Raw genomic sequence first — 26,392 nt, 5'->3', positions numbered from 1 at the left:
AAGCCAAGGAGCAGGATGCAGTGAAGACTGGGAAAGCCAAAGAGCAAGCCCTCAGTGCCTTCAGGAGCACTCATGTGCCCCAGACTTCGTTACACAGGTGGCAGTTCCATCCCTTGCTGAACCAGCACTACATCTGCAGCAGCCTTTTGTAGGGAACACATTTTCAGTATGACTGAAACCCAAAACAATGTGGCCAGAAAAACTGAAATCCTTTTCTGCCTTTGAAGTGCGGCACATGGCTTATGAAATTAGGCAAGACTCACCAAAACCCTAAAAGCAAAGGCATGCTCTGTAGCTTTTGGCAAATTATCATAATTTCCTTCATATATAAAAACCAAACAGCCCCAAAACCTCAACTGCACACACAGAAGAAATTTTTAGTTGTCTCAAAGGATTACAGGAATGAGTTCAACTGTTTGACATAGTATTCATCCCCCATTTTGCAGGCCTGGGAAATCACTGTTCCTTAACCAGCGCGTGACAATCAAAGAAATGCTCGACATTATTTTTCTAAAGCATATGTGGTTCCTACAAGAAGTAAGTCAGAATGAAGCCATTCCCAAATTGAAACAGTAAGAGCAATGACAATATACCCCATCACACAGGGGTAAAGTATTCATGAGAGAGCTCCTTCACATTCCAGTTGTGTCACAGGGAAGAAAACCCAGCACATCTCCATTGTATCAGAGGTACCTGAGAATCAAAGCTAAATCTCTTGTGCATTTACCAAGCATCCATTAGAGAGCTATGCAATTTACATTTCAAATCAGACATTTATATTTATAAAATATCATTGTACTAAAAATCACAAGGTTTTGTAGAAAAAACTCCATCACATTCTATTAAATGCAGGAACAATGTTGTATATCATAGCTTCTGTAATTAAAAGTGTAACACGTTTCCTGTAACTACAGGGGCACCACTGTTTAAAAATCCTCTCAGCAAGGACAGTTTGTTTTGTTCCTACTATTTAAAGAATTGTAATTTAATGCAAAAACACAGCTTAAGCTACCTAGTGCCAGAAGATAAAAATATTTTATATCTTATTAAAAAAAAAAACCACATTTTTGTGAAAAACATTTGGAAAGCCCTGACTTTGAATGTACTGAATGTTCTTCATCATTCCTGGGGTCAGACACAGAAGAATATTCTCTTAGTACTTCTTTTCTTAACCTCTCTAAAACTAATGAATAATGAAAATTAACAGTCATATACATGGGAGGCTATGATGATCTTTGACTTTAAGCCATGAACATAAGGGCAAATATAAATAGCAACTGCATATTTGACATTGTAGATCCAATCCTGTTTGTGTGACCAATTGCAAAAAACAGTCATAGAAGATTTTGCTACAAATACTGTCATTGCCATCTGAAAGCAAACTTGGTTTTCCCAGGCTTAATGCACAAATGCCATAAGTCCCAGCTGATTCAAATTTGGAGTTAATGCCTGGTATCAAATATTCTGCAGCATCTCACTGAAACATTTAATTAACTGAAAATAGACTTTTTTTTATTGTAAGTAGGCATTAATGATACTTTTTGAAAAAATGTTGAAGCAAACATCCTCTAAATTTGTCATAATTTTGAAGGACAAATCCAAAACCTAAGGAAGCTCCACTGATCAAGAAATGCCTGAAAACTCAACCAAAATAAAATTAGTTCAACATACTGCATTTCCGACCCCTCTACTTGGGTTTGGAAATTTAACTGTGAAATTTAATTTACTTTCTTGTCTCTTTTGGGTTTGTGATTTTGTTGTGGTTGGTTTTGAGTATTTTTTAATTCTTATTTAGGGTCCAGGAAGGACTTACTATCTCATCTTAAAGACATGCCTCAGATCACCAAAGTTTATAGTGCAATCCAGTATTAAAAACAAGAAGGAAAAACTTGATAAAGGTTAAATACTTGAAGAGAATAGCCCCAGGTTCATTTTGTCTTCCTACTCTACACACATTGCTTATATTAAATTCCAGCTGCTGGCTCGAATTCTTCTATAAATGTAGAGCTTAAGCATGTTGCTTTCCTGCTTTACCTCTTAAATAACAGTTATATTACCAAAACACAAAAATTGCTTTTGGAAGGATTATTACTGAGTGCCAAAACGTGAAGAGGCATTTCTGCTATGTCATCCTTCTATATTTGTGTGGACAGACAGTAGAAATACCCTACATTATTAATAACCTTGTTATGTGGAAGAAAATACTCCTGGCTAAAAATCCATCTCACATTCATTATAAAAAAACTCAAATCCATCAAAAGCCAAAATTAACTTTGATCTAAGTGTCTTATAAGCCAGGAGCTGAAAAATAGCATTGACTAATTTCAAATATTCCTGAATAAAATTATAATAGCTTCTCTGGAGTCAAAAGGATTAAACACTGCAGTGGAAGGAAGATAATTATCAGTTTTAGAATAAATTTATTAATACAGCTGGGGGGAAAGAAAAATCAATGCAAACACCTTTCCTCTTCATATTGCTTAGCAGATTAGTGTAGTGCCAACCCACTGATTGAAAACTTTCACAATTAATTTGATCTCTTTCACAATGTGGCAGCTACACCTGAAAATTTCCATGTCTGAGAGACAACTGGGATTGAGAATGGGTTACAGAACCAGTCTGTTTTAAACCATGTATAAGAATGTATACCCAAATGTATTGTAATTAGAAATAGTTAACCATTCACTGAAATTTTAAGCATTCCTGATTGTTGGGCAGTTTTTTTCGTTTTTAAACATCAGCACCCATTGCCATGACAAGGCTACTCAAAATGGCCTAAGACATTGTATATGTAGTGTTCCAGGACCATACAAAGATCCTGCCTCAGGAATTATAGGAATGCACTTAATAAATTATTTTTCCATTTTCATCTATTAATATGCAAATAGTTTATACAACATAAAAAATTTAATTTGTACCTACTACAGGTAACATATCTATTTAGCTTTTCATCTGAAAGCCTGTAAGACTTGATGACCTGCAAACTTATTTACATAACTCACTTTAAAGTATCTTTTAAAAATAATATTGTCCAGCATTTAACAAAATTGTGACTTAAAAAAAGAAAGAAATCACTTAACAGCATTTGCTTTCTTGATTTTGTCAAGTAATGTCACCAGCTCAAGTGTTATAAGGCAGGTTGGTTGCTCAGATGGACTAAGACTCCCATGGTGACAGGCAAGTAGTAGATCTGTTCATTTATAAAATCAGATGAAAGCAAGCAAGAGAAAAAGTTTAGAGTTTCAAAAGAACTGAAACTTCTTATTTTTACTACAAATTCAGAATAGGCACTGAAACACGATTCCTTAGGGACTTTTCCAGAAGATTGTCTCTTCGCTGGGCATCATTCCATTTTTAAACTAAGAAGAAGAAGCAAAAAATTATCACGGGTACATAACTCAGGATTACAAAACAGAAATTACCATAAGTATTTAATTCCATCTTACTAACAAAGGAAATAACTCCATGTCTTAAGACATCACAATTAGTGTTTTGATTAGAATATTTTTAATTTCATTATTAGATTGAAACAACATTGGAAAATAAAAATATTCTTCTCATGTAATTCTGCACGCATTATTGAAAACCCTGAAGCACAGGGCTAGGAGAGCTCTACATTTTGTCTGCTTTAATGCTCCAGGCCAATACTGACAAACCATGTAATGTTCCTTTTAGTATACATGCAACCTCCTCTTACAAGTAGGAGATTTTGCAAACTCTTTAGCTATTCTAGTCTACTTTCCCTATGCTTACCATGAGAAATATTTAGTCTAATATTTAATGGAATTTACCAACTTAATTCTTGTCATCCACAAACACAAGGGCTCCTTTCCACTTTCTGGACCAGTAATGATCAAGTCTGGTGATCTTTATACTCCCCTGAATGGTTGGTGTTTTTCATGATCTGCAGCAGCTCAAATTGAGATCCCAACAGCACTAAAGAGTGAATTAATTACTTCAGATGTCTTCCAAACACATCACCCATGCCAAGAAATTGTATGGCTCTTCTGGTGTATTAACTCACATCCAGTTTTGGATGAACTTTGTAATACTCTTTAGTAAAAAACTAAATTTCAAAACTATTGACCAAGAACTGTGAGAATAATGTTTGGCAACAAGTAGTAATAATAACTCTGAAGATACATTTTAACACTCTGTCCATCAATACAGAACAAGACTGACTGCATGCTCTTTAAAAACGTGTCCTTGCATAACACAAATGCCACCATGAAAACCAATCCTCACCTTTCTGCGCATTGTTTGAGGTTTATTAAAGGTTTACCTTTTGTCTATGAACAGCAGCCATCTCCATCCTGTGAAACACTATGCATAGGGATGAGGCTTTCACACTGCTCACTCTCTTCTGGCATTCTTAAAAGAAACACATTTATTTCAAGTCATACAGGAAATTGATTGTTATGAAGCCAACATAGGGGACCAAATATGCAGCTGTTTGAACTTTAGCCATTAAAACCATGCAAAGACTCCTGAAATTTATCAAATGCACTCAAGTTTGCACAATTTTCACTGCATGTGCTGGGTACAGAAATTATTACAGATGCATTAAGGGAAAAAATTGTGACAACCACTAGGAAACTTCTTCTAAAAGGTAAGCAGACTTCACATCTTTCCATTTTTTGAGCATTACATAGGTTAATTGTATGACTGGATTGGCAACTACTGCTATTAAGAAATTAGTGCACCTGAATATAAAACCAGGTAAAAATAAACAGAGTATGAGTATTGTGGCTTACAAAATACTATAGGATTATAGGATATGGAAAAGGCTAAAGAGACAGGATTATAGTTTGTGACTGCCCTACCTCTGAATTCGATGTTTCCTACAAAAAAAGGCAAAAATTCTTCTGATTCCCACCATCACTGGATCCCAGTTGTTATAGTGACACAAGAGAGTTGCAATGAAAAATGAAAAAAATACAGGTACTGCTCCTGCAAAAAATAACCAGGAAAACTGCACCTGGAATTGAAACACAAACATCATTCACTAGATAGCTCAAAAAAGAATTGACGTGATTGACATGCTGTATATTTGCAATGATTATTATTGTAAGTTTGAGATGCAGTTTGAGTTATTTTAAACAGTGTGAGTTATTCTGTACAATTTCTATAGTTATTGCTTCTTCTAAGAACTGCATAACCTGTTCCCACTGATCCATTCTTAACAATGGAACATTGTGTTTGCACTGGGAGCTGAATGAAGGCTGCTATTCGCAGATAGTCTCAGGTTTAGGTTTTTAGTTGTGTTTCTGGTGCCAAGGAGAAAGTCTCCTAGACCTTCCATGGGTTGGAAAGCAATGATCTGTAAAGCCCATTCCAACCCAAAGCATTCCATGGTTTGTAACTCCAAACCAAGGGCACAAGAACAGGAAGAGCCTGGGACCTGCCTCTCAGGATGACAGAGCCATGAGCCGTGGGCACAGCCCCCCCGTGTGGAGAGAGGATCCAAAACTGAAGGCTTTGGAGAAAACAGATTCAGCTTTGGCACCTGGTACTGATGATCCTCCTCAAAGATCTCAACTGCAATTGTTAAGCCCTGTGTTTCCCAACTGATTTCTAATGAAATTCAGAACACGTAAGTTGCCAAAAGGAATTAGTCATTAGAAACTTACTTGTAATTTCCTAGGATTCAGATTTATGTTAGAAAATTACAGAAAAATAAATACCCAGAAAGTTAGTAATTATGAATATTGTATAATTGCCACCCCATTTGACAGAAATATGAAGGCTGCATGTATTGATATTTTAATCTTTACACTACATGGTGTGATTCTTGGGGTGTCCTAGGCAGGGCCAGGAGCTGGACTGGGTGATCCTGATGGGTCCCCTTCCAGCTCAGTATTTTCTGTGATTCCATGATTATTAGCCATGCCAGTGGCATTCTTGTGCAGGGTTCTTTTAAGTAAAAACAAAGCTGGCCTGAGGCAGGGCAGCTAAAATTTCTGTCAGGTTATCTGAGATGTGGACACCTGAGACTTCAGTGAGCACAGGGCTTGGCTTAGGATATTCTGATGTCAGTATGACAGAGAGAGACTTGCACAAATACACCTGTCCAAAAACCCTCAAAGTCTGCAGCACTTTGACTTTAATCAGGGTCCCTCACTTGTGCTTCTAATACTAGTGATTTATTTTCTAAAATGTAAGACAGAAAGGATTTACTTCCCAGAACATGAGTTAAAAAGGTAATTTGGCCTTTTGTAACCAAAGTCAGCTCAAAGTCATCCAACAGAGCTTGGGAGATGTTTCTGCTATTTGAAATGCCTCCATGTTGCATTAGTACATGAAGAATAAATTAATTTTACATGATCTGGACTGTGTTTATTCAGAATAAACAGTCTAGAGATTAGACTGTTTACTGGGAATTAGAAAAGTATAGTCCATTTTTCAGTGCATCTCAGAAGAAAGTTTAGATGAATCACTTCAGAAGACAACCTAAAATTTTCATATATTGATATATGTAACTATAATATACACCTCTACCAATGTATTTGCACATACACACACATCTGTGTATATCTAAAATGTGTACTGAAACACAACCTACATATAAAGTTCTTATTTTTTACTACCAGCATCAGCTCACATGTATTGACCCCATGAAAGTGAATTTTGGGGGAGGAGTCTACAGATGTTTCATTCCTTGTTTCTTTTACAGTTATCACAAGTTATTTACCATCCCATAACATTTTACATCTCAAGTGTGCATTGTGGATGCTTTAAGAGCAACACAAATACAACTGTCTTATCAACAAATGTTTTATTATTGTTGGAACCACTGCAGTGTTTGCTCTATTTCCATGCTGGAATATGCAGGTAAGACTAACACAAAATACACTGCCTATCACATGTTCATTACAAAAGTATTTATTTAGGGTCTGACTGTTTTTGACTTTTCTTATATTTATCCTTTTATTTTTCTGACTTATTTTCCAAAATCCACAATGACATGAAGTTAAAGCAAAATACAAGTTGTGTTTGGGATTTTTTACTTCATTTTTACATGCACGAAGTTTCAGAAGACTAAAGGTACGCACTACAATTTACACTTTGCTTGTGAAAAGATTGAACAGCAAAGCCTCTTTCTGGCTGGAAACATTCCAAGTGCAAAACTCGACTAATTTCTTGTACCAAATAAACAAGTACAAGCCTAAAAGAATTTTATTAAAAGGAATTCTGTAAACAATGATCAAAATTCAGTAGTACCTTACCTTTTGCATGCACATGTCAGCTATTATGGACAGAGGTATTGTAAGGCTTAGGGCAAGTGTGCCTATCAAAGATGAGGTAAGAAAGCAGCCCCTAAAAGAGAATAAAATCAAAACAATAATACAATTTAATGACAATAAATAATAATTATAAAAATTAGGTCTTTCTTAAAAGTTAAAAGACAACCAAAGTAATCCATCACATGTGGAAGATATTTGATGAACTGTTAGTTACTCTTTAATAATCAAAAATTAACTCACACCATCACACTCCATCATAAAACTGTGAAAATGCACAGAATTCTTAACTAGGCAATGGATGTCTTCTGGGCTGAGGTTTAATTCCCATACCAATCTTTTGAGATGATGGAAATTTCCCTATTTCACATGTACTAACTTCATCTAGAAAAATCTGCATTTTGATTCCATACCCTGATTCTCTAGAGCATAAGAGACTGCTTCTGAATTACAACCAACCTGTCCACAGAAAACTGGAAATGCATAAATGGTACAGAAGCCAATAAAAATTTACCAACAGTTTAAAGAAAAAACACAAAGAGTCACATCTATCCCTACATTATGTAGTTGGCAATATGTGCTTGGGTGGAGTAAACAAATAGGTTAAATGATATTATATACTTCTAAAAAAATTAGAGAAGACTATACTAGTGGCACACTGGACTGGTAAAGAATGATATCAGCACAAACTCTGTAATTAGTCCCAGTCCAAAACTCTAGGGAAAAGGAACTGGAAGTAAAACTAGCTCTTTGATTTACTGGAATATCATTCTGAGTAATTAAACAAATACCATGTATGTAAAAAGTCTGTTCACACCCACGTACTTAACCCCATGCTAGTACTTTATTTTGGAGAGACAATGTTTGAGGTTTGGGGCGTTTATGTGTTTGTTTGTTATTTTGCCTACATTAAAATTACATTTAACCTGATACTGATACTGACCTGCAGTTTAATCTTTCAGGATGGCATTAACATCACAAAAATATTCTAACAAACCAGTTCAATTGCAAAGAACATAAGTTACAATGCATTTACACCTAGGACTGGTGTAAAGGTTTGCCAAGAAACAAAAAGTCATTAAAATTCATACATAACTTTAAACTTTGGAAAAACAAACAAAAATCCACACCCCCTAAAACAACCAAAAGGTTTTTGTGGAACTCCATCTACTCCACCTTGATCTTTTGTTGCAATATTGCCACAGAACTGTTACAACAGAATTCACACTCTACTTCTGCTACTGCAACTCTGTAGCACAGAGCCTCTTTGTCTCAAATGTTAATTCTGGAATAAGCTAAGAACATAGAGTGTTTTAATTACCACAAACACACATCAGCTACTTTTTAAAGTTAGCTGTTGTCTTAAGAGGACATTGTGATGCAATGGTGAAACTGCACATGTGGACAGGAAAAACAGGAAAAAGAAAAGGGCACAAAGCTCAGCCTAGGCAATTTTACATCTCAAGATGTGAAATATATTCAATGTAGGAAATACATACCACAGCCAGAGGAACTCTGACAAAACTGTTCCAATAAGGCCATTTATGACAATGCACATCCATATCAGTTTATTGGGAAACTCAAATGCTTCAAACCCAGTATAGTGAAGCAGGAAGAACCCTGGCCACAGCAGCAACAGATTAAACAGTCCTACAAAACCTGGATATAAAAACAATATTAAGTAAATCATAATAAATTTTCTTCAACATAACCAAAATCTCAGCTAAAATCTGCTATTTTGACTATTCTATATACGCATATAGAAAAGCAGCCATGAAGCAATATTTTAAATATTTCAAAGGAAACAAATGTAAGAAACTCAACCTGAAATTCACAAACTAAATTTGCATCAGATGTTTACCGGTTTGAAATTGAAAATAAAATAAAAATTAAGAAATCTCATTAAGTCAGTGGGGCTGTCTGCATACCTACAGAAAGTTCCTCTTGTTAAAGCTGTAAACAAGAAACAATTCACACAAGCAGTCTCTAAAGGACTCATAACCATGGGAGTAAGAGGCTTTCTCTACTTCCTTGGCTTTTCTAAGCCCCTTTGCCACTCAGACACAGTTCAGTGCCTGACAGCATATCATTTAATCATACATTGAATTAAAACTTTCAACAGAGTTACTTTTGGTCTTACCAAAGAACATTGGTATGTCAAGTTTATCTTCTCTATCTACTTTCCTTTTTATCATGACTATGTAGACAGCATACAGCATTGCTCCTACAAGGGACCAAATGGAACCTGGAAAAAATGGAAAAAATACTCCCTTGAGATATACTAAACATGTTATACACAGTAGGATCAACTCTCCTTAACCTCTGTTGATTACAGAATCCATTACTAAATTAAAAACATGGGAAAATGGAGAAAGCTCTAGAATATAAAAACTTCCCCAATATATGCACAGAGTGAAAATTTATCATAAATGGCAAGTTTTAGAAGTTGAAACTAAAAAGCCAGATTGTGAAATGTTACATGAATAAGAGATATAGAGCTTGCTATACGACTACTTAGTACTGTCAGAAGATGGTACTGATCACTGCATATTCCAAGATTAAAACCCATAAGTAAATACCTATTGTATCTTTTCCAGCAGATTTTTCAGATCCAGAAAGGTTAACAAGTACCACACCACCAATGCTAGCAAAAAAAAGAAGAAATGCAAAACATTGCTTGAACTCAGGAATTTCTTTACAAAAACAGATAAAAGAAAGAGAAAAACAAATACACAGTTCTATCTTTAGGCATTTTTAGTTAACTGAAACCCACTTCTGGAAAGGCAAAAGAAGCTCTCAACTGCTAAGGCATGATCCCAAGTTAAAACCAACCAACCCCACTTTTAACTTCCCAGAACAATGCACCAGGCATTTAATGAAACAAGCTGACAACACTGAGTGTCAAACTTTTTCACCATTACACAAAAATAAAGCAAACCACAAATAAACAACAAGAAAATAAGTTCATCTATTTCCAACAGAAATTAACCTAATTTCCTACAGGAAAATGAGATTTGGAAATGGCTCATGGTATGAAGCATTTAAGAATCCTTAAATCAGTTGCTCAACTCATCTGTGAAACAAGGATTTTTAAAAAGTGATGGGTATCATTTATTGTCACAGATAGCACAGGTACAGTTGTCCTCTCACTGTACCAGGGAGTTTTGGATCCAATGTTCCCTCCCATTATCTTACCTTAAAATAACAGCTAATAATTTGGACAGGGTAAACCGATCTCCACTGTTACTGGGGAAGACTGCAGCTAAGATTAATGTAAAAAGCCCTGCAAGAGAAATTCAGAGGAGTTTATACAACCAAGTTTTGCCAGTAGTTTGCTCAGAAAACTACACAGCTTCAAAGCTATTATATTCCAAATACATTTCTTTAATAAACAGATGTAGCTGCAGAAGTACACACACAAAAAGCAGGGGAAATATGAAGGTACTCTAAAAAACTCTGCAAATACAAAATGAATTTTCTAAACACACATATTCCATGCCTTTAGGTCAAATCTATAGGTAAAAGTTTTACACAAATCCATTGTAATGAGATTTCTATGTTATAAACAGCATTGTAATGCACATCTGGTGGTGTAAATAAAACTTACCAGAGGTTGATGACAAGATATTAACTATGGCAACTTGGGTATCTGACAGAGCTTCTTGGTACGAGAAATTTGCCAAGAACCACTGGGGAAAAAAAAAAATAATTTTGTTATTATATGGGTAGCAACAACAGAGCTTAAGTTTCTCAGTGCAATAAAATCCTACTTAAAAAAAAAACTCGTTATTTAAAAACAAAATCAGAACTAGATTTTTAGCTTAAAGAGACTTCTAACTTCTATTAAAGTGGAAGGCACATTAAAAAATAGTAGCAAACTTAGAACTGGCTCAAACCAACCACATTCAAGTACATGTTTAATAACGAAATACCATACTTTAGAACTTAAAAATAATTTAAATGACATTATAATAGCTAGTCTGTAGTAACTAAAGGTACTTTTAACTTGTTTTGGAGTGCTTCAAGATGATAACTGCACAGGGGCTGGAAAGAAATTTCAGTAATGCATGTGACATTAGTCAGCCTAATGAGGTTCTTTCAGAGTACTTAAAACCAGCACACATCTCCACTGTTAAAAACAAGCATCTCTTACATTCAATGCCTAAAAAATATTTCTTAATTCCTCCATAAAAGTATAAAATGGCAAATGTTTTCTCACTTCTTGATTGAGATCTCACTAGTAATATCTCAGATATATTCTAAGGGAAGTAACCACTCTATTCTTATGTAGAAATATTCATAAAGTCCAGGAAGAAATACATGTACATGCCAGAAGCATCCATGAACAGAATAGACAGGATTTGTTTTGGACATGAGGACACTACCCTAGAAAAAATTACACCACTATTTTCTGGTACATGCATCAGTGGTAGCATTATTATTGTTGATGGTAATAATAATAACAACAATAATGCTTAAATAGCTCTACTTCCTGATGAAAAGTCATGATGAGTCCACACTACATAGAATCCATTTGGCAGTATCAGTGAAGGTGCTTCTAGAAAAGGTATCACTGATCTGCCCTCTACATTTTTCTGTCTCAAAAATCCTGCCTGGATTCTCTCTCTCCCCCCAGAACTGAGGCAGGATGCAGCAACAGCATCTACCAGCAGATCCATAATTAACTCGGGCACAAGGAAAGTTTTACTTCTTATAGCACATTTATAAAATAAGGTTTAAAGAATACAAGTCATCTCAATACTTATTCACTCTTATTATACGAGTTTTAAATGCATCTTTACTTAAGTTTTCTGAAAGAATGGAGCACATACCACGAAGCAAAAGAAAAAGCTAATTTTTGCTACTTGGCTTGCAGTGAGTTTTCCCACAGTTTTTAAGATGGATTCCTGCTCCTTCACTGTTGGATAGGACATGCGGGACAGCTTTGCCTCCAAAGCATGGCTTGATGGCAGCTGACGGATCTCCATGATGTTACTGAACCTCACACGAGGCTTCTTGGGTGCTTCAGAGACAGAAAAAAGAGAAAACAAAATTTTTAAAAAGGAAAATATTAATATTATGATTAAACTTTTTGAACCAACATAATACGCAAATAAAATTATGATATTGTAACCATTATTAAAATACTGCACAAATAACAGGTTCTTATTCAATCAGAAGACGTGCCATCATGATTTATAAAACTAATAATTTGCTATTCAGGAGGCCACTAATAAGACAAAGCACAATTAATTACTGTTTTCAATCAGTAAATTGTCCACCCACAGAAACCTCACTGAAAAGCACCACCCCTGCTCCCTGTCAAAAACATCAACAAAAGGTAACAACGCATTTTTAGATAGGAATTATTCCATCTTAAAAAACATTATAGATATATATGTGATTTTCTTTAATTGTCTAATAGCCAAACAGCCAACACCTGCACACAATTATACCTAACTGCAAGGACAATGTCTCATTTAGAAGATTAAAGTCCAACAGCCCTCAAAGCTTAGCAGAGACCATAAAAGTCACTTGCCCTTTTGAAATCCACTCTCTAACTAATCTTGCAAACTAGGATCAGGTTTTATTTAGAAGCTTATTTTAGTATCATTAGATTCCTCCATAAAGAAAACATTACACTAAACACTACAGACAAATATTAGCTTAAATCAATGTGAAACAATACCCAATTTCCTAAAAAAAAAGTAAAGGGAAAGCTGCAGCTGGAACAATTCTGAAGTGATTTGTGTATGTTGCCACAGGAAGCAGAGCCTACCAAAGTGTGCCATGGAGAAACTAAGAGAGCTTCCCTTTGATAAGCAGGAACTCTTTTGCTGAGGACTGGCTAACTGGATGTTCTGAAGCCAACCTTCCCACAACTGTCTGGGACAGTTAGGCCTGTTTCAGGTACTATCACAAGATAGTGAGGCTTAAATAAAACCAGAATGCACATAGACTATTAAAATTCTTACTTTGACTGCTTTGCTCCTGCTCTAAAAAGGACAATAGCTTGTTTTTCCAGAGGCTGACTCACTGCTGCTGGTCTTACAAGCCCAGAGGAAAGAATCACAAGTATTGAACCCAGTTGGTCCCTTGAGATAAACATAGGCTGCATCTGTAGTGACCAAGAAAGGTAAACTGAACAACAGGCCTATGTTTTCTCTACCTGAAAGTAAATATATGAGACTGCAATTCATGCAATAAGAGATTTCAGAAAGGAGAAAAAAAAAAAAAAAAAAAAAAAAAAAAAAAGGAGGGGAAGAAGGGGAAGCACGTCCTGCAACATGACAGCAGTTATACTAAACAAAGAGAAAAGTAACTCCTTCACCAAAGAACTAACATTACAGCATTCCAAAAGTCTTTACTCACTTTTCTCTGCATCATTACTATTACTGCCATTTTTTTCAGTTGGCAAATCATGAAACTTTACAGGAACATATAAAGGTTCACTCTGCAATGAATCAGTATAAGTAAAAATACAGTTAAGCAGGATATTTAAATTATTACCAGAATTTAGTTAGCAAATTAGAAAATTAAATAAAGAAAAACTTAGTTAATAGCAAGAGAATCAGACTTAACGCAGGTCTGCACACAGTGGATAGACTTGTCAAAATTCATGTATACAATATAATATATGTTACACATATTGGTAAAACACAGTACTTAAAGAGAACTGTGCTCTTTTGTGTGTATCCTCATGAACACAAAACTTATGACCACCCTACTGATTTAAAATTACAAAATAAGTCATCATTATTACAGATATAGCTATAGCTTCTGTCCAAATTATAAGGTAGAAACATGAAATACAGACTGTATGTAGAAAAATTCAAGTACTCATTTTCTTCCCATGACCCTAAAAGCTCTTATTTTCTACCCTAGACCTAAACATCAAAAAACTTTGGGAAATATCTACAATACATAAGGCACTTAGAAGTATTTCAAGCAATTAAAACTTTTGTTTACAAGACAAGTTTTAAGCTACTTGTTTAGATTAAATTGATAAACTGTAAAAGTAAAGTCATTAAAAAGATCTGGTAGTTGGATTTTCATTAGGCTTGCTTAGGATAAGAGTTTTGGTGGATGTTTAAATTAATGCAAAATCACCCAATTTTCTAGAGTCACATGATCTTAATGAATTAAGAAGGCCAAGAAGATTTTATTCTTAAACAGAGATAAAGTTAAAAATCCCCAAAAAATTAAATGAAGAATACATCTAAAAAAATGTCTCTTCAAGTAATTCTCTATAAAATATCCATACAGTAATTAGCAATACTCCATTGCTTCCTCCACTCTATTACAGAGATGGTACTGAGCTGAATATGTAAAGGTTTTCTCTGTAGAAGATATTTCTTTGACAAACTACTACAGAAGCATTCAATTAAGTGCTTTATTGAGCTGAGAACCCATATTTCTTATAGTAAGCAATACTATTATTTGCAGTACTTATTAGTAACATTAAGCATGCAAGTTACCAATCCCCTTTGACAAAACCTATTACATTTAAAACTGCCATATTTTATAAACAGTAAGTCAAGATAGCTGTGCCATGTTATTGTAAAGCATTCACCTTCATAAATTAAGGTACTTACCAGAGAACTGTTCACAGTGGTATCTGTTGTACAAGCAGCAAAATAACCTTCAGCATCTGCAAACTAATAACAGAAATCTTAATGTAGTAAACTACCAAGGCAAAGTTATTAGTAACTAAAATTTTTGAAGAGTAAGGTTTTTTATGACTTTTTCCATCATTCTGTCACAATTCCCTCTCTCCTCTCAGCCCCCCTCCCCAATACCAAGAGGGCTTACAAGTTCAGTAATAATTTCAGTACTTCCTTGTACCTCTTGAACCCTATTGAATTCAACTACCCAGGTATGAATGCAGGATGAGGCTCTTAGATACAGAAATCCTGCAAAATTCAGTCTTAGGGACACAATGCCCACTAAATGATTGTGCATCTATTAACAACAAGATGCTTATTTCTTCATTTTATTGAGGCAAAGTTCCTTTCCCTCCTCCTTTCTGCACCTTACCAAACCCATATTCCCTGACCTGCAGCTTGCTGTTCTACCATGATGGTAGCAAAATTATTAAACAAAGCTTTTAACATGGAAGAGAAAAAGTAAAGTGTGAGTGTTTCTCCAAGCAATCATTGAAATAAAACTATATAAATGGATGTGTTGTCCAGACTAATACACAAGACACTTCAAAGGCACTTGCAAAAATTACAGAGTTGAATATTTAACTACACCCCTTGAAGGGGAAAGGAATTTTCTAACAGCATATTACAGTCCTGTCTGCACTGTTCTTTTGAAAAGGAAAAATAATGGGATTCCAGTAGCAGTGTGATGAGTGCCACACACAACATGTGACAGACTGGGCACTCTTAGTCATTGCTTTCCAGTTCATATTTCATTACTGTCAGCAAAGAAACTAAGTTCTGTTTATTCCCAATTATCTTATGAAGATGCTGAACAACATCAAGTCTAACACATGCCATATTACACACAAACACTTGGTATTAAAGGCTGATCTAGCAAAAATTGTATCAACATATCAGCCAACTTTAAATGCTCTATGTGTTTAACTCAAGAATTTTTTACAAATATTTTTTCAGTTGTTCTTTGTGCTTTGTCTTTTCTTAAAAAAAATTCACACTTTAAACGTTATGCCTGCAACTATCACTATTAGTGAAGGCTAATGTATCCAGAAAATCTTAAGGCCGTTTCTTTCATACAAGCTATTTTCTATAAAGACATGTTGATTAACAACATGTTCTTGGATCACATTTTCTGGGTTTTTTTATGTGAGATTAGTGTCAGGCCAAATGCCTTCCTGCTTCCTGAGTGCTGCTGTTCAGCATCTTGAAACACTGGCACAGAACAACTGCTCTTCCCGGCATCTCTTGGAAAAAACCCTGGTATTTCTGTCATATAACAACGATTTTAGGTTCTAGCACAAAATATGCCTAACTCTGGAATGGGCATCAGAAGATCACTCATGCATAAAAGCTATAATATTAACAACAACAAACATGTAATTCTACCACCCTACATTACTAAATGTAACTTTAAACCCCTCAAAACAGTCAGCAAACAGTTCATAGTTGTGCCAGAGACAAAAAGAGACAGTGCTAAAAATCAACTACAAAGTTCAAGTTCTGATTCCATTGGTTGCAGATGTTGGGGGAGTCAAAGGGAACCAAGAGCCAGCAGTGAGTTTCATAAGCTCTTGTTAAGAGGAATTATCCTCTGCAATTGTCCAGGATACAAATCCAGGCTGCAGGGACCAATGGCCTGGCCCAGCAGAGCATTTCTTACAGCTCCTGACACATCTCACATTGCTTTTTCTCACCTCTCATCCTTTCACATGACAACTGTTATGGCTGCCATGTCTTCCTGTGGCATGATTCAGCTTATACCTCAAATATGTAACCTTTGCTCTTCTCTAGTCTCTATTTTAAGGTTTTTTTTCTGTACAAACTTAGACAAATATCACAACAACTACAGAGTTGTAATACTTACAAAAGCTGCATGCCTTCCACGAAACCCACGAGTACACTGTTGCCTCCATGGCTTCCAAACAATAAATCCCAGGAGGTATAGAACAAACATGGATGTTTTTGCAAATGTACTGAAAAAGGGTTTGTTGTACCTTGTAAAAACATACTGTGGAAAGAAAATAATTGCAGCATCCAAAATTACCAAATAGGTAAGAGTTCACAAAATGAATGATCAAGTGTAAATACACAGTCCAGAACAGCCTGCTTCCCAAAATACCAGAGATGTGAATATTGGCATGGATAACCAAAGGAATCAAGTGGCCCTACCTGTTCTGGGGGAACCCTCTCCCAAACTATTCCAATGCCAACAAAAAGGAGACTTTTTGAAAGAAACAATGCCACAGAAGGAAAACTACTTGCATCTCACCAAGCAACACATTTACTGAAAATACATTTACCTACAAATATTTTTTAAATTGAAGACCACTTTTATAAGCAATAATATATTAATCATAAATTAGAGAAGATTACTTTGGCTAAATAACATTTCAGTATCAAAAGTAACTCCACCAGCTCATTCCAAAAATTTTTTTATTAATATCACATAAGGACAGACATTTGTATATGTGTAGCTTCAAAACTGATATAAAACATAACTTAATGAGAATTAATAACTTAATGAAAGTTATAATTTAGGAATTTATAACTTTAGGAATTTATAACTTCCATAATAACTTAATGAAAAAATAATTTAGGAATTTATTAAAAACTCAATTTCCATTGCTAAAGCTCTGGTTTAAGCCCTAAAACTTAACATGAAAAAAATACCACAACAGTTTCAATATGTTTAATATATGAACTAGATGAAATTACAGGGTTTAAACTCCATGACTTGAGTCCTTTCATCCTGAACTTCTGGATGCTCTGAACTACAATTCACTACATCAATCAGCCTGGCATGTGACAGCTCATTTACCAATTTTTGGGAACCATATGGGCATGATTTTAATCAATATAGCAATAACAAAATGAACTCCCTGATTACAGTACACAGTGATGAGTTTATGCTGTTTAAGTTTAAAGTTGTCAGTAACACCTTCTGTCTCAAAAGAAACAGGCACTGAGTTGAACTTATCTGTAAGTTTTAGTGGATTCAGGCTGATGAAACACCAAGTTTGATAATTATGATTCTGCTGCATTTTTCTCATTAATTTTCCCTTAAAGTGTGTGGAACAATACTCACAGAAGTGAGTTCTGAAGAGGCCACCCAGATGACATCAACCAGGAGGAGAATGACAATTCCTAGAGCCATTCGCCTGCGCTGGGCAGATGAGCTGCTCTGGGAGCTCATCCTGTTCATGATAAAAACCCACACCATTTGGAACCTGGGCAAGGGGAAAAAAATAACACACAGAAGTTACAGTGACACACAAAAAAATAAACACTGGGGGCAACTGTTTCATACATATAAACAGGACCTGATTTGCAAGGACACACAACTGTGTTGTTAAAAAGCAGATCTTTGACAGATCCAGCAGGAAATTTTGAGAGATATTAGGGACAATTAGAAAGTAAATCTCGACTTTACAAAAATTTATCAACTGCTTTATCAATGAAGTAAGAGAAAAGTAGGTAAAACACAATGTCTTTTTGGAATTTACACTACAAGTTCTGCAAACAGCATAAATTAGATTGATGTGTTGTGACAAATGTCAGAAACATGTTTAAACTTAGAGGCATTCAACAAATATTTCAGAAGACATAGGAAAACATTTGGGTAAATTATAAACCCTTACAACAAGAGGTGATTCAAGAAAAAAATAGAACAATTAACTGTAAACCTAAAGTAGGCTACACATGTAATGTGTATTCTACTTTAAGTATTCTACAAAGTAAAATAAAATGTAATTTTAATACAATTACATTTAATACATGTAATTGTATTAAAAAATTATATGGCTATTTGTTATTTTATTAAATATAGGCATGAACCAATTCTAGTGAAAATCTATCAAAAATTCATTAATGCTACTGCAAAGGAATTCAGATTTGTGACACAGGCTTACAGCTGCCCATTGGATTGCCTAAATTTATGTAAGGCCTAAATTTAGGAAAACTTTCAATTATATTACTAAAAAGATTCAAATACAATTGACAAAGACTGATGACTCATTCTTGTACTAGAATCCTTTACAAACTCTCTAATGAATGTCAGCCAAACACATATGTGGTATTTCTATCATTAACCTTCAGTTATTTATGTATATATTTTAAGAACCAATTTATTAAGAGTTCATTAACTACAGATGGCACAGCATACCATAAACTCAAACACCATCTCTGAGAGAACTGCTCAAGGAACTGCAATCTAAGTCATCTTTAGAGAGCAGCTTCTGACTTTCACAGGAAATAGAGGTCATCTGCTTTGCTAATATGGTTTGATAAATTTTAATTGAACTTTGTTTTTTCCACATGTGTCAACATACAAATACTTGCTTTCTTTTCATTATTTACAAATGATTTATGAAAGAGACAGTGCAATAATGTCCTCAGTGAGTGAGGAAGGTACATTATTTTTTTCCAGAACAGCCTCAGATTAAGGATTTAAGTGCCCAGATATGCACAAGCACATTGGAGATCACAGCACTGTTTTCTGCATTGACTCATATTCTATACAGTCTGTGGCATGTTCAAATTTTGACACTTTTTCCTCCATTTCTCAAAGGGCTTCTTTCAAAAGGAAAATGAACAGGCAGAGTTCCTGAAGTATAATTATACCACTAGATCTATGCCGATATATTCCATGTGTGGGCATCAGTTCTGGATAATTACTCTGCTTTTCTGATAAAATGGTGGGACTGACAAAAGAAAGCAGAAATCTGCAAGTAGAGAGAAGCAAAGTTATGAAAGACTCAGCAAGGAATTATAGTTTCTACTTGATACAGAATAAAGGAGAAAATATTTGTTCTCAAAGAGAGAGCAAATAAATGTATTATCTTCAACTTGAAGAAACTAACATAAAGGTTTTCAAGCTTGAAAGCTTATAAAGGTTTTTTCAGTTTTTAGGAATTGGTTTAACAAATACTACAAATTATACTCTACAAACTTTGCCTTTATTCATTTTAGACTAATAGCCTAGAAGCCATTACAAAAAGTTTTGTTATATATAGCCTAAAAATTGCTTGTGTGTTTGCATAATATGCAGCTAACGTGGAAGCTGGGCATAGAAGAGTTCAAAGAAGCTGGAAGGAAGAAATCTCATTCCTGCCAGGCTATAGCACAACTCATGGACAGTAGGAAATGATCCTAGAAATAGGAAGCACTGCAGCCTTCCAGCAGCTCTGTGCTGCAGGCAGGAGGGGAGAGGTAGCTGGGGAGACAGGAGGGAATGGCCCAGACTGATCAACTGGACATGTGCACATCAGATGTTCCCTCACACCTACAGCTCTGCTCCTCTCACCACAGGCTGCTTCAAAGCACACTCTGTGAACAGAGATCATGCACAGATAACATTCACATTCTGCAGCTGTTTAATCTTGTGCTCAGTTGTCTACCTTAGGCTTGAACAAATCCCTTTAAAATCCTTCAACAGGAGCAAAGTAAAGGATGATGGAACATCCAGCACTTTTTAGATAAGAGGTTACACAAAGTTATTCAGAGTCTATGCACATTTTACACCATTTCTGCTGTAACTTTGCTATGTAGATGCTAAAATTCTAAATAAAGAGCCCATAATTATGCCTTGGAAACTGGAATTTTTTTTATGTTGCAGTAAGAGCAGCTATTACTTCTCATCTGACTACCAAGTAGCTGTTTAACATTTCTGTGTGCCTAATATAGCCTCTGCTTGATCCTTCCCTAACAAGGCAAAAAGCTTAACAAGAAAAGGTGACTATGAAGTGCAGCACATCACCTTCAAGCTAATAGCTGACTAAAAAAGTTACCAAGCAGCAATACTAAAATGCCTGTAAAGTTCAGCAGAAATTCAAAAGCCTACTGAAACCTAAATACTAAGTTTTAGGACAGAATTAAAACCCTGTAAAACATCACACAAAATGCAAAAACGCAAAGACAGATTGAAAGTACTGTTTTGAGAAGTTTTAGACAGATACATTGTCCCACTTATTAATAGTACTCATGAGCTTGCAATGAAATATCCATCCACACTTTTATGTTTGGCTTCTGTACATTGAGGGTAATATGCTCTGATAGAAATGAACACACAAGAACAAGACTTTTCTCACATTACCTTCCACAATAACTGTAAAAAAGAAACAAAAGTGGTGACTAACAAACTTCACACTTCATGTCAAAGTGAAGATAGTCTCCTAAAAAAAAAATGAAAAAAAAGCAAAGTGTGAAACATCATGTGCACAGGTAAATTAAACATTTATCTTTGCAAAATACTGTCTAAAGTTTCAAGTTCTACAAGTTCTTCTGCAGCTCAAGTCCTAAGTGTGGGGGACATACATGTCTAGAACCTTAAGAACTGGTCTGCATCAAAAATGCAGGGCAGCCCTGACTTGCAAGACACAGGATCCTTACCTACTTTTGATATTACAAAGAACACAATCCCTTCCTTATTAATTGACTATAGGAGGTTCACATGAGGAACAAGAACCTTATGATGTTAAATTCTGATTTGCTAAGCTATGCAGAGAAAGGCACTATTTCTTAAGTGCACATTCCTAAGCAAAGAATTTAAACATTAGAACTAGGAAGGTAATGGAAGAACATACAGGCTTGTTTGCCTTAAAATAACCTAGAAAGATAAAGCACCTCCATGTTATGTCTTGAGAAAGCCCAGTATCTTTCCTTCCTTAAATGGATACAGCATTATTATTGTATTAAAACAAAACATCATCTTACATAAAATTTATTTATCATTTTTAAACTCAGAGCCTATAAACACATTCAATAAAATCCACTATTTTATAGGAAAAGAAACATTATACAAAATAGATCCATAAGTTTTATTGCCTGGAAGTGCTGGAATTTTTATTATTATTATTATTTCTATTATTATTAATGTGAAACGTTGCTAAGCTCTGTTTTAGGGATATCCTGAATCAACAGGAGTCACACACTATGCTAAGGAGTCTCAAATTAGTGTCCCCAACAGAAGCGGCACCAAGGGCAGAATTAAATGCTTACACAAAATTAGCTTTTGATCACCTGTCAAGCATGGCTGAGAGTTTGTAAAGTGTTAACAGGGAGCAATAGCTCAATTCATGCTTTTCACCTCTTAGATTAAGAGGTAACTCATTAAGAGGGACCCCACAAGCCCCCACTGAACTCAACATAACACACAGCAAGTTCAAACCTTTTCCACAGTTTACCAAATTACCATAACTGCTTAAAAAGACCCAACAAACTGGAAGATGCATTTTTAAGACAAAAGTATGTGACCATCCATCTTCTATTTCACAAGGACAATGCTCACTGTAGATCCTGCACACCAAGGCAATCAATCACAAAATCACAGAAGATTTTGAGTTGGAAGGGACCCACAAGGATCATAAAGTCCAACTCTTAAGTGAATGGCCCAGGGATTGAAGCCAGAACCCTGGCATTAATATTGTAGGGCTTTACCCTTACAGAACATTTAATTTATCAAGTGCAAAAAGTTATGATAAATTTAGGCCACCAGAAGACACAGAGACTGCAATGAAAATCATGGTTTAAAAGTAAATATCATATTCTACTCTATTAATAGAGCAGAAACTTAAGCATATTTGCCCTTTGTTTCCATTATTAGGAAATAATATGCTTTCCACATAGTGTAACTTTAAACATACCAGCTCTAATCTGACATTTAAAGGAATATTCATTTAAAATACTTTTCTTAATATCATTATAATTTTCAGCAAACAGCACTGAGACCTTTTAAAGTCTCTGTTTTTAAATTTATTTACCATTCCAACAGTCTTAGAGTTGATGCTGTCATCTTGCAGAACCATTTTTCAGCCAGTTACATGAAGATCTTCTGAAAAACAAACATTAAAAATTTTCTTGTCATGACACTGTGCTTTGATTTTAAAATGCTGCAGTACCCTAGATCATGTAAGAAGAGCCACCACTTCAATTTATGATATCAAAAGATATAAAAGTAGTCTCACTGTGTAGTCTACAGTGCATGTTCACACAGCTGACTGCACTGAAGCCAACAGGCTCAGCAGCCTGTCCAACTCTCCTGAACATGCAACAAGCAACTTCTGAGGGCAGGAAATAAAACTGCACCATTGATACCTCATGTGCAAGCTGATTTGGACAGCATCAAATGTTTCTTTGTGCAGATTATTTCCACATTACAAGCTCCACCCAAGAAGACAAAATCACATGAAATTCTCAAACTTTTACTGCACTGACAATTAGGGAAGAGAACATTATAGGCCAAAGAATTGCCAAATCATTGCAAAACAGAAGTCTTGCTGTTCTGGCTGTTCCAGAAGGAAAACACATAGCCTGTCTCTCCTCTCCACCACCAAAAAATAGAAAAAAGGACATAACAAGAATGCCAAAAGACACAGAACAGCATCTCAGTCACAAGCCATGGTGCAAGCAAGTCAACTGGAAATTCTAACTTGTATTTACTCAAGATTATTTCATATACAATTTGAAAGACAACATATCAAGATAAGGCTTGCAGGCAAAATAAATGGGTTTAGTTTTTCCAGTTATACCAGCTGCTCCAACAATACAAGTTCTGAGATACAACCTCCTCCCCCTTTTAACATGTTCTGTCATCATGTTCATATTGGATTATTTTTGAGATAAGAAAAACAGAGACACTGCTTTCACTTTAACCAGAAAAAAAAAACAAACTGAAAGTAAAATGATTTACAAGTCAAAATCTGTAAGCCTACATTAAAGCAACATTAATCTAACAAAATTCTGATGTCTACTCAACCTCCAAAGGGTACCACGAGGTGAGAGCAAAGGCAAGAATATTCAGAAGAGATGGAAAAGTGAGCCTTATGCAACATGACTATTACATTCACTGCAGCCCTGTCATTTTTACTCAAAGATAGCTTCCTGAAGGATCTTAGAATATAGCAAAGCAAAAGATCCAAAAAAGCAACCAAGTTTTCCATACCAGTACTGAGCTCTGCAAGTAGAGATCACTGCTCCCATCTGCATAGGAAGTTACACAAGACTAAAGTCTGCACAGAAAACACATTAATTTTACTACCAAAATAAGATAATTTAGCTTAATCAAAGGTATGTTTTGGAATCTGGTGGTATGGAACAGTCATGCTATCAAACTGTCATGGCACAGCTGGATATGGGTATTTAAGGAATAAAAAGAACAAGAATGTTTGAACATTTTCACCAATGAAATGAAAGCTTCCTATTCAGCACTTACTCAAAATTCATGAAACAATGCTTCAAACAAATTTTCCTATATAGAACTAGTAGTGCAGAGTATTGATGTGTTTTATACCTCAGAGTCCTTACCAGCCACCAGCCTACCCAAGCACTCAGTTCTCAGTAACAGAGAAGGCAAGATAGCCCTGCAAGGCTGTGACCCTGCTGGACTTAAGTCTAACTGAAGGAGTTGGAAACAGCCAAGTTTCAGGTCAGCAGAGTGAAAACTGACAAGCACAACACACACTGACCTCCTTGTTATTCTTGTCCAGCAACATTAGGAAAAAAACTCCACGTCAAACTGCCAAGGCCTCTCTAAGCTTCACCACGTACAGAACAATCCCAGCCACCAGTAGCTCCACATTTAACATCAGCTAAGGATTACAAATGACATCCATTTCACATGCTGCAGATCTAATCTTGTCTAGTGCAAGGACTAAACATATCGTGCTTTGTCACAGGATATACAGACACAGATTCCTGATAAGAACCAGCAGGGCAGCTTGCAGAGAGACACCCTGGCAGCTGGAAGCCGAGTCTCCCAAGCAAGGGAGAAATAATCCACGAAATCACTGCACTTGGAGTGAACAGGGGTCTCCTTCCTGCCCACAGATATCTTTGGGGAAAAGGAGCAGGAACAAAGAGAAGGAAATGAGTAAGTCTTCTCAATGCACTCAGAGAAAAGTGAATGCCTAAGAGGAAAGCTACACGGCTCAAGCCCTGGGGACCTCGGGGGAGGAAGAGTGACTAGAAACTCACAAGTAGAAACTCACTGGAAACTGCAGGGGGAAAGGAAAGGGAGCTGTAGCCCACAGGAAAGGAAGCACGTACCCCTCACAGCCCCAGCCAGGCAGGACAGCAGTGCCAGCTCAGAATCACTGAATCAATTCGGGTGGAAAAGAGCTCTGAGATCATCGAATCCAACCCGTGACCAAACACCACCCTGCCAACCAGACCGTGGCACAGGCTTTCCTTAAACACCTCCAGGGACGGCAATTCCACCACCTCCCCGGGCAGCCCACTCCACTGTTTAATCAACCTTCTGTACAGAAATTCTTCCAAATGTCCAACCTGAACCTTCCCCTGGCGCAGTTTAACACCGTGCGCTCTTGCCCCGTCACCGCTGCCTGGGAGCTCGACCCCCGCCCGGCTCCTGTCAGGGAGCAGTGCACAGCAACAAGGTCTCCCCAAGCCTCCTTTACCCCAGGCTAAACTCCCTCGGCTCCCTCTGGCACTGCTCACAGGAGCTGTGCTCCACACCCTCAGCAGCTCCGCTGCCCTTCCCCGGACACGCTCCAGCGCCTGAGAGCCTTTCCTGGAGCGAGGGCACGGAGCGGGGCACGGCGACCGAGGCGCTGCCGAGCCCAGGGCCACAGGCACTGCCCGCCCTGCCGCGGGTACAGGCTCGCTCTGGGCACAGCGGAACCCTCCACACACCCCCAGCCCGCCCAGGGCAGCTCCCCCGGGCCGGGGAGCGGAGGACGCGTTCCCCACACCGCTGTCACGGGCGGCCGGGGCCGAGGGGCGGCGGGACGCGGGGCACTCGCACACCCCCGGCCCCCCCGCCCGCACGGAGGGACAAAGTTCCCTCCCGGGCCCGGCCCCGCTCAGCCCTGCGGGGCCTCTCGCCCACGGTACCCCCGGCAGCGGCGGGACCCGCCCGTTCCGGCCCCGCTCCCGCTCCCGCTCCCGGTACCTGAGGCCGCGCCGGGCCCGGCGCCCCCGCGCTCCGTCCGGCGGCGGCACCGCCCGCCCGCGCCGGACACCCGCAATCCATCCCCGAGCCCGCGAGCGACCGCCCCGCCCGCCCCGCCCGCGGGCCGGCCCCATCGACCCGCTCGGCCAGCAGCTCCACAGCCCTGTCCTGCTGCCCGCCCCCCGCCCGGTGCGGGAGGGGCGGCGGGGGAGAGCGGCAGCGGCAAGGGCGGCGGGGACAGCCCTGTGCTCACCATCGTCCCCATCCCCATCTACATCCACATCCCTGTCCCCACCACCGTCTCACCGCCATCACCCCATCTACATCTACATCCATCCCTGTCCCCACCACCGTCCCCATCCCCATCCACATCCACATCCCTGTCCCCACCACCGTCTCACCGCCACCATCCCCATCTACATCCCTGTCCCCACCACACTCATCGTCATCATCCCCATCCACATCCCTGTCCGCACCACAGTCACCATCCCCGCATGCATCCCTGTACCCACCACAGTCACCATCACCATCTCTGTCCCCATCCCCATCTATATCCCTGTCCCCATCACTGTCACCATCAC

At 37.4% G+C, this 26,392-nt stretch overlaps 1 protein-coding gene across 1 annotated transcript; it reads right to left on the bottom strand.

Moving 5' to 3' along the window:
* Positions 1-1,515: 1,515 nt before the first annotated feature.
* On the bottom strand, positions 1,516-25,850 carry SLC35F5 (solute carrier family 35 member F5). Its single transcript, XM_030952369.1, has 17 exons — positions 25,812-25,850; positions 22,663-22,733; positions 20,997-21,075; positions 17,991-18,132; positions 16,770-16,913; positions 14,837-14,899; positions 13,614-13,695; positions 12,074-12,264; positions 10,849-10,930; positions 10,437-10,524; positions 9,821-9,885; positions 9,382-9,486; positions 8,741-8,900; positions 7,227-7,317; positions 4,824-4,978; positions 4,283-4,371; positions 1,516-3,359 (listed from the first exon to the last, which is right to left on the bottom strand). Exons 4-16 carry the CDS (start codon positions 18,123-18,125, stop codon positions 4,290-4,292), a joined length of 1,443 nt encoding a protein of 480 aa, XP_030808229.1. The 5' UTR covers positions 18,126-18,132; positions 20,997-21,075; positions 22,663-22,733; positions 25,812-25,850; the 3' UTR covers positions 1,516-3,359; positions 4,283-4,289.
* Between the last annotated feature and the right edge of the window lie 542 nt (positions 25,851-26,392).

Source organism: Camarhynchus parvulus, chromosome 7, assembly GCF_901933205.1.
Source record: "Camarhynchus parvulus chromosome 7, STF_HiC, whole genome shotgun sequence".
Taxonomy (NCBI): Eukaryota; Metazoa; Chordata; class Aves; order Passeriformes; family Thraupidae; genus Camarhynchus; species Camarhynchus parvulus.
Note: the sequence above shows the minus strand (reverse complement) of the source record. Positions and strands in the feature narration are given on the sequence as shown.

What these genes read in the sequence shown, in the direction of transcription:
- SLC35F5 (XM_030952369.1), bottom strand. Translation starts at nt 18,125, where the DNA reads ATGGTGTGGGTTTTTATCATGAACAGGATGAGCTCCCAGAGCAGCTCA. An exon ending in CCTCTTCAGAACTCACTTCT is followed by an intron (nt 16,914 to 17,990) that starts GTGAGTATTGTT and finishes TTCTTTCCACAG; the next exon opens with TATGTTTTTACAAGGTACAA. An exon ending in TGACATACCAATGTTCTTTG is followed by an intron (nt 8,901 to 9,381) that starts GTAAGACCAAAA and finishes TTTTATATCCAG; the next exon opens with GTTTTGTAGGACTGTTTAAT.